Here is a 12614-nt window from a genome sequence, read left to right on the forward strand (position 1 = left end):
ACGCTCTGCGCATGCACACACCTCCCCCCGGAACCTTTCTCCTGCGGAACCTTTTCCCCCCCTCTCTCTGTTCCCGCCCGGCGATGGCAAAACCAAGGGACAAAATGGCGGCGCCCACGAAGGAGGAGGATCGTGCTTTGGAGCCCGGTGCCGCTCCATACGGGAACTTCCCCCATTACTCCCGTTTCCACCCCCCCGAGGGCCGCCTCTCCCTCCTGCCCGGCGGGCTCCTGCGGCGGCTGTTCCCCTCTGACGTCCGCCCGCTGCTGGGCCTCGACGTGGGCTGCAACTCCGGGGTAAGGGAACCTCGGGGCGGAGTGGGCCGCAGCCTGAATCTGAAAGCCATTATTTCTTATTATCTCTCGTTATCTCTCATTAATTATCTCATATGATTTTAGCAATAGAGCCTCATTTACTGCTCGGACGGGGCTTCAAATTAACGTTAACAAACGAACATCCTGCGTTCGTGAAGGTTTTTTGCGACCAAAACTGGTGAATCTCACGGAATTCCGCTTTTTTTGTGCCTTTCTGTTCTTTTATTCTCCGGGCTTTTCCCTTTTCCCTGCGCAGCTCCGCTGTGTCACCATTGGGATGCACAACAGTGCGAGGTTTGACTGAACTCCTTTTTCCTTCCACGTTATTTCTGTGTTAACTTGGAACGATTCAGGATGGAAAAGCCCTTCTGCTTGAGCGCTGTTGTTTCTATGGCTTCTCCTGTTCGATGCCTTTAACAGCCCGCGCTGTCTAAAGGACGATTCAGGTCCTGGTTCAGTTGAACTCGTAGGGGCAGGTCAGGTAAAAAACGTTGTGTGGTTCGTTTGAGATGCGAACTTGCACCGCTGGAGGGCACCGCCTGCCTGCTGCTGCGAGCTCGGTGCTGGTAAAGTCGGTCAGGGTTGATGTGGGTTCAGTTCTGTTTCTGGTTGCCTCTCTGGTAGTCAGGGCTGCTGCGATGCTTTTCAGTTCAGAAAGGAAGGTGTCGGTGAGTTTATTGCTCTGAACTGCATTGATAGAAAACCCCGAGGTGGTGCTTGGATCTTCCTGCTGAGAGTGGGATCCCGCGTGCTCGGTGATGTGCTGAGGAAGCGGTGCAGGCCCTGTGAACTGCTGTTGTTTTCCTTTCTGCAGGAGCTAAGTGTGGCTCTATACCGGCATCTGCTTGGCCTTCAGGAGGGCAAAGGCAGCCCTGAGCAGCCTGCAGATGGGAGGGATCTGCACCTTCTGTGCTGTGACATTGATCCGGTGCTGATTGAGAGGGCTCAGCAGAGCAGCCCCTTCCCTAACTCCATATCCTTTGCTAACCTGGACATCATGGACTCCAGCTCCAGAGAGCCATTCCTCAGCTCCTACCTGAACCGTTTTGGCCGCTCCACCTTTGACATCAGCTTTTGCATGTCTGTGACCATGTGGATCCACCTGAACCATGGGGACAGAGGCCTGGTGGAGTTCCTGGCCTTCCTGTCCTCTCTGTGCAGGTACCTGTTGATTGAACCCCAGCCCTGGAAGTGCTACCGGGCAGCTGCCCGCCGCCTGCGGAAGCTGGGCAGGAATGACTTTGATCACTTCCGATCTCTTGCCATCAAAGGGGATATGGCAGAGAGGATCACACAGATCTTAACAAGGGACTGCACCATGGAGCTGGTGTGCTGCTTTGGAAACACCAGCTGGGACAGAAGCCTCTTGCTTTTTAAATCCAATGGCTCAAATCACGAGGACGGGGAGCCTTCAGAATAGCAACAGTGACTGACAAAGGGCTTTGTGTGCTCCTGGGTTTGTAGGCAAGTTACAGAGTCAGATGTAGGAATTTCTACATCCCTACTGGGGTCAGACCTTCACCTCCATAGGGAGTTCGAAGCAACTGATGTCTGTGCATTGTGGTGTTTGTCTGACCCATCTTGTGGGTTCTGAGGTTGCTGTTCCTAGAAGGTGCTTTTGAAATCAAGCTGCTATGTGTGATTTCTTTTTGTACCAAGAGAGTGAGCTGAGTTATTGCAGAATGTGTCTGGTTGGTATTTTGGTCAGGCTGTGTCCTGTGTGCACCTCTGCAGATGGGATCTGCCTGGAGCCTGCATTGGAGGCTGTCAGCAATGTGAACTTCCAGTGGAGTGAAGGATTTCCTTAATAAAGCATTAAAGCATGTAACAAAGCGAGAGCTCTTTGTAACAATATCCTTAAAATAGAATAAAAGTAATATAATTTTATCAGGAAACACTTTGTTTTTGTGATTATTTATTTATTTTCCCCCCTTTTAAATCTATTTTTTTCCCATAGTTTTCATAGGCTCTGGTAGCTGAGTACATGTTTTCATTGCATTCTTAGGTCCAAGTGCCACTTTGGTAAGCCCAAAGCTTGAAATGCTGTCTCTGAGTAAGGTTAAAATATCTCAATATCTGTCTTGTTTAACTTCACTTTGCTTGGTCTCCCTGCTGGCTTTAGTTCCTTCCTGCTTAGTGGTTTTAATAGCTTTTATAGTTAGCAGGAGTCACGCTTGCACGGTGCTGTTCAAACAGGTGAACAGCTTGTATGAGTAGGCTGTGACGCACAGAAATAGATAAGCGATGACTCCTCTGAAGTTCTGAGTTATGCAGCTCCCTTGATGCGCACTGAGAGAAGCCCAGGTATGTGCCCAAAGTGAATCTCCTCCAGGAGGTGCTCTTGTCTAGCAGTTCTTTTGCATGGGCACTGTTTTAGTTGTTGTTGTATCTGGAAATTCCTGGTTGTTTGCTGAAGCTTTGATAGGAAATCAGAGAGTTTTGGTTTCCTTTGTAACGAACTCGGATTAAAGAGTGAAGGGGGTGTGTGCTCTGCTGGGCTGCCCTGGACTTCTGGTTGAGAATCCATGGATAGATATGTGAGAGTGGAAAAAGAATGCTTATGGGGGTGCTCTTCCTCTGTCCTTGTGGGAAAGCAGAGCAAAACTTCATTCTGCGTTTTCTTGAGGGTTCACCCATCTCTCTCTTTCAGCTTATATATGAATCCCACTTTGATAATGAGGCACTTCTGACACAGGCTGCAGACTATGGGTGAGCTGCATTGACTCAGGGGTGGTTGAACCACTGCTGTTCCCTGCACTGTGCAGCTGGTGGCACTGGAGCATCGTGCAGCCTGCAGCTGTTGGGTTGTGTCAACATTCCTTGCTGTTCTCTTTGAAATATGTAGAAAATAGACCTGGGCCATGTGTGTTGTAAAGGGGTGAGCAGGGTTTTCTGCCTTTCAGTTCTGCGTGGGAATTTGCACAGCTGTCTGAAAACCTTAATAAACTGTTGCTAGGAAGATAAACAACGCAAAGAATTACAGGAGACCTTCCCTGCACCCATCTGGAATGACATTCCTCTTCAAAGCGAGCCTGTTTTATGTTCTTTCTGTACTGAGTGATAGATCAGTATCTGCCTGGGTGATCCCTTTGGTCTGCTCCTTGTTGAAAGTCTCTGTTTTCTTATTTCCTCATTTCTTTTTTGTTTTGCAGCCTTTACGTGCTGGCTGTGTGCAGACCTGCAAACCAGCCCAGTGTGTGTGTAACACTATGGTGACTTCTTATCTGTCTCGAGTCTGGGCTTCTAAATTGCTAATATCAATACAACCCACTGTCTCAGAAATGGCTCCGCTCCAAAACGACTCTGTTTAACTTTAGCACAGCAGCGTGTTTTGCTTCTCTTCCTTCGGATATTGCCACAAACACAGCTTAAGTCGATGTCAACATAAATCCCTGTGTGGTTCTTGAGATACCAAGTAGAATGGAATGGAGTCAGCCCTTTAGCAGACAGTGTTTAATAGTAATAATAATAATATCCTTTCTTTTCAGCTCGCTGTTTTTGTTCTCCAGGAAGGTGTCATGAGATGAGACAGCTGGAAGCCCAGCTCCATGACACAGCAACAGAAAGAAAGCCTGTGGATCTCAACTGCTGTGCTTATGTAAGGCTCTGGAGAGTATTTCTCTTACACACTCTGTGCTCTCTGCGTTTTGCAACGTGGTTAAGAGGTATTCATAGGCCTCCTGGAGGCAGGATGTAAAGAAAGTAAAGGTGAGGGTTAAGACTGACACTTGTGCTCTGTCTCACTGTGCAGAGCTGGGTGGTAATCATTCTCTGTGCAGTTGGGGAAGCAGAGAGATGTCCCTGCCTGTTTGAGGTTACCTTTGTAGAGCCCAGGGTGCATGGGATGAGGGGTGACAAAGTCGGTGCAAAAGCCTCTATGCTTATCTATGCAATACAGGGATGGGGCTGCTGCTATAGCAAAGAGAGACGGGAGCGTGTTCGCACTACTCTGCTGCCTGGTCCACTCAATATGTGTCATGTTTTTCTCCTGCATGTTGGAAGGGTAGTAAGGAGATCCTGCTTGCTCCCTCCAACCCCATAGACTCCACAGTTGTCTGCAGGAGCCTACCTGGAGTTCCACCCCAGCAGCAAACTGGGAGTTCCCATGCAAGTGCCTCATTGAGTTCCCAGGCTCTGTGGTTTGTTGCTGGGCCCCATCAGACTTTGCCTCAGTTTTTCCATCCATGAAAGAAGTTCGGTATCCACCCACCAGCGTGGAGATTTCTGATGTGGAATACGGGCTGGATGTTTGCGCAGCACTTTTGAGGATGAAAAAAGGCCTGATGAGCTGAGCTGTATCATCAGTTGTGAGCTGTGCCATTGTACGTAATGGGCGCTGCAGCCGCTTCAGATATTAATTAGGTGCTGTACCTTCAAAGCTTTCTGACTAATTAAGTCTCACGCCACTGCTGTGTAGCAAGTTGTGTATAATTATCCTCCTTCCTTGGGTAGAAAAATCCAGACCAAATAGCTGAAGCTGAGCAAGTCACTATTAAAGTTGGGGCTGAGTTCCAGTTTCTGGGTGATTCTGCTGCAGCTTCCAGCCTTTGTAGGAAGTAAATTAAATTGAGTTGATGAGAAATCCCTTTCTTTTTTTTTTTCCTATTAAATTAATCTTTTTAACTCTTCTGCTAAGGGGCAGTTCTGTGTCTTTTAGGGCCTTGTGCTGGATAAGAGCAAGGAATGCACCGAGTGGGGGAGAATGCGGCGTGCAAACGTGGTGCAACAGCAGCCACTTTATCAGTTTAACGGCTGTCAGATCAAACAAGCGCTGTAAACACCTCTCTGCTGTCTGCTTCCATTCCTGCACCCGTACGTACTGACAGCCACGCAGACACTATTTGTTGGCCTTTCTAAATGGCAGCAGGGTTTATAAATGGTCTCATTCCACTTCTCAATGGATGAGCAGCTGGGAGTGGAGGAATCGAGCTTAGGAACTGAGAGTTGGCAGCAGCGTGTCTGCTCCCATAAGCAGCTTCCTCTAGCTGGAAACCCAGCAGCTTGCCACTACAAGCTTGTATGTAGAAGCTGCAGGTTTTCGGATTTCCTTTGCTCAGCTGAGGGCACGTTTGTTCTTGTTCTTCCTGGAACTTTGCAGCCTGTGAATTAAAGGAGAAAACTAAGAGGTGTCAGCCCTGTGAAGTATGGGCGTCTGTTCCTGGCACACTGGAGACCTGAGAGAAGAGCAGCTATGGCCCAAACACGTGATGCCTGTTCTCTACCACACGTGAGCCAGTCCTCTTGCAGAGAATGGACTGCTGGAGTCTCCAAGGCTTTGGTGCAGTCTTTCTGGACCCAATGGAGTAGTATATAGGTAGATGAGTGGTGTGTGGGGAGTCTGGTCTGTCACTGGGCTTGGGTCAGCCACCGGTCCCGGTGTCCAGAGGGGTCTCCAGTTTGGAAAAGAAAGCTGTGGTCATGGCCTGGGCTCAGGATGTGCTTGTAACCCTTTGACAAGACTGGGAGGTTCTCAGGCCTCAAAGAACTTGGTCGTAGGGTGGGAAATGTGGGTTCCTTTCTGAGCCTTGGCCCCAGCTGCCTGTGGGTCTGGGGCAAGTTGCTGTCCTCAGACTGCTCATCTTGTGCTCTTTTATTCCCAGGGAGGGATAACCTGACGTGTTAAGTTAAGCCCTTGAGCTCAGTGAATACAAAGTGATGTGCAGACTTGAGTTGACCAGAGAATCCAAGTTGGGTCAGTTGTAGATCAGGCTTACCAAATGCATGTTATCAGCTGCTTGGATTTTTGTTCTCACTTGTAACAAAGCCACTAAATCCGTGGGCCTTTAACAGGGCACGGTGATTCTGGGCAGGTTTTGTTTTGAGGGACGATGCTTTCAGAGCAGTGAAGCTCTCTGTACTTCTGTGAAACAAGGGGTAAGGAAGGAGTCTTACTCGCCCTTCTAAGAGCATTCTGCTATCATTTAAAGTGCAATGGATTAAATTCCTTTCACCTAAGTCATATACAGTGGGCCAAAGACTGGGCACGGCACTGCAGATCCTCTGCCCTGTTTCCTTCTGCGTAGTGCTTTGTGATGCCAGATTATGTCACTCTGTTTTATTGTGGTGGTAGCAGTTTCTGCACCTTCTGCATGACTGACAGGGATTTAGTTAGGGCTGCATTTGAAGGTGGTGTCCCTCCTTGGCCTTCTCAGTTCCCCTCCACCCCTGGAGTCAGCGCAGACTCTGATGGCTCTGAAACGTGTGGAAGCTGCTGAAGTGCAGCTTTGTTCCCCCAGCAGCTGAAATCCAGGAGCAGTCATGCTGCAACAGGCCTGCCCCGCTGTCAGAGAACAATCTGCGGGGTGACACATCAAAAGCCAAGGGCAGCTCCGTGGTGCTCACGCTGAGATCAAAAGGGAGAAGCAGGGCGGCTCCTCTCGACTCTTTCTGTGTCCCTTTAATCTCCTTTACCTCCTCAAAGATCCCTGTTTCAGGCATGGGAGATGGTGGTGGGAAAGTGAAGTGGCACTTTTGTGAGTGGCTGGTGCAAGGGAAGGGATCCTTGGTTGCACACTGAGATTCCCTTCTCCTCCTTGGGGAAAGCATATGGGAGAGGGAAGGCTTTCATAAACCCTCCTGATAGATGCATCATCTTACACGTGCATACAGAGGTGCAGGAGAGCTGGGCCCTCTGTGTGGGGTCTGGAGTCCATCATTTCCCCCCAACCCCCCTGCACAGAGAACCTCAGTCCCCTCCTGCTGCATTGCAATGGAGCCTAATTGCTGCTGGTGCTGTGGAAGCCAGTGGATTAGCAGGGCACGGTGTGAAAGTAGCCAGAGCTTTTCAGGAATGTGCGTGGTGGTGGCTATTATCCAGGGCTCTTCAGTCTCCTGGGTCTGCTTTGCTGTGTTCTGGACATTCCCAGTGCTGACTCCTCTTGTCTGGGGTGGCCAAGTAGGGCAGATGCTGAATGATTTATTGCCCTCCAGCCCCTAAAGGGAGGCCCGCGGTGCATTCCTGACTGACTCAGATTGAATTTTAACTCTACCTTTTTATTAACCTTTACTTAAGAAGGTGCTGCTCAGTCTTTTCCTCAAATACCAGCAATTGCTGAACAGGACAAATACCAAAGAAGAGATCTGCTTTTTATTTTGTTTGCCCTCGATAACTTGTGATCCCATTGCAGATCACCTCTGAGGCTGACCTTGTTTTTGGATCAGGGCAGTCGCATTGAGCTGTGAAAACCCCTTTCCTGCCTCACCTGGAGCAAGCTCTGCTTCTCGGGATGTTCTGTGGGGCTTTCCAAAATGGTGTGGCTGCTTCTGTGGCACTTTGCACAGTGTTCAGGGTCAGCCTTGCCTACATGGAGAAGCCACTTGAGAGCAGAGCGTGGAAATGTGCAATAATAAAGCATTTGGCTGCAAGTAGGAAAGATGCTGTCTGAAGGGCTGTGGCCCAATGAAGGGAAGCAGGGAGCTCGCAGAGGTGGTGAGATGTGTCACTGCTTTGGAGATGGGGGGGAGGAAAGGAGAGAAAATGCAGAGGATACTCGGGAATGGGGTCGGGTGCTCCTGGGGCACCTCGTGAGCTCTGCATGGGGAACAACGTGGAGGAAGAGCAGCCTGTGTCAGGCCTTTCTCTCCCTGCAGCCAGTTTCCCAGGTGAGCAGTCGGTGTCCCAAACACTGATCTTTGCCTTGGGGGGGAGGTGGGGAGGAGAAAAGCTGCTCTGCTCCTCCGTGTTCTCTCTTGATCTGCATTTCTAGCTGGTGCTGTCACCAGCAAACCCGCTTTGCTCCTTGCCAGGGCTGCAGGTCCTGGCTGGTCGCTGCCCTGCTCTCTTGCATGGATGTGTCTGCGTTTTTCCAAAGACCAGCTTCATCTGGTTCGTGTGAAGTGCTGACTTCAGGCATTGCACAGAGCGTGACTCAGAAGGGCAGAGGTTTGGGGAAAGGGAGGAAAGTCTTTTTAAGGAGTTGCGAGCCGAAAGGTGCTGCAAAGAACGTTGGTAGAGGTGGCCTGGTTCTCTTCCAGCTTCAAAAGGAAGAGCACTGAGGATTTACGAAGGGCTGGCACAACTGCAAGGCAAAAAGAATGCTTTATTGAGTGTGTAAATGCTCGTAAAGCCAGGAGTAAAGCTGTTAATGCTGTGTATGCGTGGGTGTGTGTGTAGAGATAGGGAGGAGAGAAGAAGCTGCATACCAGGAGTCTTCATGGGGGGGATCACAGAGGGCCTTGTGTTCCAGGGGAGTGGGTTGGTGATGGTTCCAGAGCAGCTGGTTGGGGCAGAACCTGGTTACCTGCTCTGACTGCTGAGCCCAGCAGCACTGCTGTAATGTCACACCAAGGTGGGCTTGCAGACCACAGAGCAGAGATGCTCAACTCCAGGTCTTGTAGAGGGAGACCACAGAGAGAGGCTCATCCTGATTCCTTTCCCTGTGATATGTGGATGTCATGTAGCAGAAGTACAAGCTGGCTGTGTGATAAGTCAGAACAGCTCCCCCAGCACAGGAACTGCTTTGCATGTGCACCTGCTGTGGGGCAGAGGCACCTGCCCTGTGGTTGCATGATGGCAGAACAGGGATGGGGGGCAGTGGGGATGGCAGGAGCAGGTTGATCTTTGCCCGGGGCGGGGGATTGGGGAAAGGAAAGGAGCAGCAGATGAGCTGTTCCTGAATGTAGCCCACAGGAGAGAATCCCCTCACTTCCCTCCCTCTGGCATTTCTTTGCCAAGATGCTGGCCAGACAATTTGCTGATGTGGGGAGCTTTGAAGCCTCTGATGTTTGCCTTCTGTGCAAAACCCAATGAAAGGAGGTTGGAGCCGTCTGCCCTGTTTGTGAGCAGTTCCCTCCCCACGGCGATGGACGCCGTCAGATCAGAGCTCAGCAAATGCATCAAGGGGAGCGCCAGGTGGGGCCGGCAGCCTTCACCCCGCTGCAAACAATGCTGACAGAGCCCTGCAGGGCTGGGTGGCCCAGCCTGGGATTGTCCTTTCCCAGCCAGGTGGAAAGAGAAGCCTGAGCTGTGTCTCCTGAGGTTCCCCAGCCCAGGGGCTGTCTGCCTGCCATGATTGCTCTCCTGCTTTCAGAGCAGTGTTTGCATGGATGGGGAATAGAAGTGTGTGTGTGTGGGGGGGGGGCGTGCTCCTTGTTCTTAAGCATCCCTACCTATGCCTGTCACCACTGTTTTAGGAGTGCCAAAGTCACTCCTGGCCTTTCTGTTCTTGCTTTATGTGGCTATCTAGAGTATTTGCCTACTGCTGCATATCAATACGGCCCTGTGAAGTCAGGGAAACTCTCCCCAGTGTCTGAGAACTGCAGCCCATGCAGACAAATTCAGCTTTTAAACTCCAGAGTAAAGAGAGTAGACCCCTATGGGCTTTATGTCCTCCCTCCCTTCCAAGCAGCGATTGGTAAGCGGGTTTTGCAGTGGAAATCAGTGTTTCTATGGCAGCTTCTGTGAAGCATTTTGCTTCTCTGAATTGCTCTCTGCTGGATGTTCCTGAGTAACAAGAGGACAGCTAGAGCATTAGGTGAGCACAGACACAGCTGGGTGGGATCTGTAAGTGATCCAAGGCTGTGTCAAAACATCCCCACCCCATTCCTTGCATGGCTGGGATGGTTTGCAAAAAGCTCCGACTTCTCACTAAATGGTGGGGAAGTTTGGCGCAGAAGCAGCTCTCAGAGGGGCCTATTGCAGCTCTATGAGCTCTGCGGGGAGCCAGGCCTGCTGTGCTGCTGTAGTCAAGGCTCACTGAGATTTCTGCTTGTTCCTCTTGGGATTAAGCTGGCAGAGAAGGGACAGATGCCAGTGCCTGTTATTAGCTGCATAAATCAGGAGCAAGGTGATGAGAATAATCAGGCTGAAGTTCTGCTTAATCTGCCAGCTCTGCTGCATGTCAACAGAAGCATCCTCATAGAATGGAGTCATAGAATCACACAATGGCCTGGGTTGAAAAGGGCCGTAATGATCATTTAATTTCAACCCCCCCCTGCCATGTGTAGGGTTGCCAACTACCAGACCAGGATGCCCAGAGTCACATCCAGCCTGGCTTTGAACACCAAGGGATGGGGCATCCACAACATAATAACCTTCAGCGAGGTTTCAAGCTGGTCTTAATAACTCTGTCCTGTTAGTGCTGTCCATTACCTGCTGTAGGTTGACTTCAGAATGGGGCTGTGACTCCAGCATGGTTTTATAAAGCCTTGTGAAGTGGAAGCTTCTTCTCCAGGTCCTCTTGGCATTGCTGCCCTAAACAATAACGCGTTGTATAATCTGCAGAGCACGCTCCAGATACCAATGTGGGCGAATCCTCCGAGGAGAACTGAATTCAATGCTCAGGTCGGGACATGTCCCATAGGTGTTTGTTGGGAGTGTGAGCTGGCTGTCCGGGAAGCTGCCAGGTGGGCATGGATGGAGGCTTCTTCTCCATCAGAAACGGGACTGCACAGCACCCTGGTGGGCTCAGAATTAGATGGAGAAAGCACTGACATGAAGGCTGAATAGCCTGTGTGATGCCAGCTGTGTGTTGAGAGGGGGAAAACATGCAATATCTGCCCAGAAAGTTTCAGATATTTTGAGCAAATCCAAGGCGAAATGAGTGAATTTCAGAGGTTTTTTTTCAAACACATCACAGTCCACAGTTCTAAAGGGAAAAGACGTTTTGCACCTGTTCTTCCTTGTCTGGATTTATACCTTGAGACCAATGAGACAAGGAAGGCATAAACCCAGAGTGGTTCTGGACTGGTCTGATGTGACCTTGCTTCTTGTCTTGTGTTTCTCACCCTTGTAATGAAAGCTCTTGGTGGGAATGGAACAGGCTTCCCAGGGCACTGGGCATGGCCACAACCTGATGGAGCCCATCGAGCATTGGGACACTGCTCTCAGGTGTAGGGTTCGATTTAATGCAGTGTAGGGCCAGGGGTTGGATTCAGTGACCTCCTTGTTCCCTTCCAACTCAGGGTGTTCTACCATTTGTTTTCTGTTGCTCATTTAGCCCCACTGCATTTAACCTGTACATGGGAGCAAGCAGATCACATTGGGTACATTTGGGTACTTGGAAAGAGCTGGAAACCAGAACCCAGGTGCTCTCTGTTCCCTTGATGTGTGAACCCTTCCCTGCATGTTGGTTGGGGCAGCTCAAGGAAGCACGTGTTTGCTGGGGGCTGAAGCAATGGGCTGGGAAGGGTCCTAGTGTTGCACTGGGACACCACCAGGGTGGGAACGTTTGAAATGAGGAGGTTTGGTGCACTCTTGGAGTCAATTTCGGTGCTGTAGAGTGAAGGAAAGCTGGACATGTGAACAACAAGGAGCAGGGCAGCGTGCAGACAGGTTTGGCAATGCTAAAAAACGATCCGGGTGCATTTTCATGAGCAAAACTCCAGCCTGGTGTCTGTCACCTTTGCAGGAGGATGCTGGTTCCTGAGCAAGCCCAGCAGAGGGACCCTCCATGCAAGAGGAGCTGCCTGGCCCTGCACATCTCGACCCCCTCCTGGTGTTCCCAGCCCTGTTTGCTTCCTGCGTCAGAGCTCCAGGTGAGTCACAGCTGGGATTCCTCAGCTCTGAAGTGGTTCCTTATCCTTTCTTCCCCCCCCCCCCCCCCCCCCCCCTTTTCTCCTCCCCAGGTGCTGAGTTTTTTTTTTATTCCAAAGCCTTGAATCGAAGGGTGTGTCTATGAAATCTCACAAACACACACAGGCCCCAGCAGGAATAGGTGAGCACAGTTCCCATTATGTTATGAATACCTGGCTGATTGCCACGGGGATGGTGCCAGGCTGAGCAGCCAATCTCCAGCACCAAGACCTGCTGAGCTCTGGGGTTTTGCTCCTCTCTCTAAGTCACTGCTTTGCAGAGATGGACAGTTTTAATCTCTTCTCAGCAACAGCCATGTTTTTCTGCTTGCTTGGCCTGCTGTGATATCCCAGTTCCCACGGTTCAGTTCTTCCCAGGGTAACGTGCAGGTAGGGGTGGAGAGTTGAGCAGGCAGCTCCGGACTGCCCGTCCTTCTGTGTGACTCATCTCGGCCAATGTGCAATCTCAAATACTTTCTGTTCCCCTGCCCTACACGCTGGGCACTGCCCCAGCTCACCCTGGCCCCTCTGTGCCTCAGTCTGCTCAATCTGATGCAGCTCAATCTGCTGCATCAGGATTGGAGGCTGCCTGGTGTATCTCTGTGCATTGCAGACATCTTTTGGGCTGGGAGGGAGTACAGCTGGGTGGTCAGGGCCCGGACTGCCAGCACTGACCAAGGGTGAATGTTTGCTGTTTGTGTAACTCCTTGTGCTGCTCAGATGCCCCCATGAGCGCTTGAGTGTTTCTGATGAGGATTTTGAGGGGTATTGAGGTGCTTGAATGCTTAA

At 50.6% G+C, this 12614-nt stretch overlaps 2 protein-coding genes across 2 annotated transcripts in view; both read left to right on the forward strand.

Moving 5' to 3' along the window:
- The first annotated feature begins 83 nt into the window (after positions 1-83).
- Positions 84-2206, forward strand: BCDIN3D (BCDIN3 domain containing RNA methyltransferase). The gene is made up of 2 exons (XM_072357896.1): positions 84-296; positions 1129-2206. The coding sequence occupies exons 1-2, from the start codon at positions 84-86 to the stop codon at positions 1732-1734; spliced, it is 819 nt and encodes a 272-aa protein (XP_072213997.1). The 3' UTR covers positions 1735-2206.
- A 1598-nt stretch (positions 2207-3804) lies between these two features.
- LOC140263243 (keratin, type II cytoskeletal cochleal-like) overlaps positions 3805-12614 on the forward strand; it is a 44608-nt gene continuing 35798 nt past the window's right edge. The window contains 2 exon segments of the mRNA XM_072358062.1: positions 3805-3912; positions 11663-11789. Of these exon segments, the coding sequence (XP_072214163.1) occupies positions 11705-11789 (85 nt within the window). The 5' untranslated portion in view covers positions 3805-3912; positions 11663-11704.

Source organism: Excalfactoria chinensis, chromosome 28 (assembly GCF_039878825.1).
Source record: "Excalfactoria chinensis isolate bCotChi1 chromosome 28, bCotChi1.hap2, whole genome shotgun sequence".
Taxonomy (NCBI): Eukaryota; Metazoa; Chordata; class Aves; order Galliformes; family Phasianidae; genus Excalfactoria; species Excalfactoria chinensis.

Bases quoted from the DNA above. Each gene is read 5' to 3' on its own strand.
- BCDIN3D (XM_072357896.1), top strand. From the start codon at position 84: ATGGCAAAACCAAGGGACAAAATGGCGGCGCCCACGAAGGAGGAGGAT. The intron at 297-1,128 runs GTAAGGGAACCT...TCCTTTCTGCAG, and splicing joins ACGTGGGCTGCAACTCCGGG to GAGCTAAGTGTGGCTCTATA.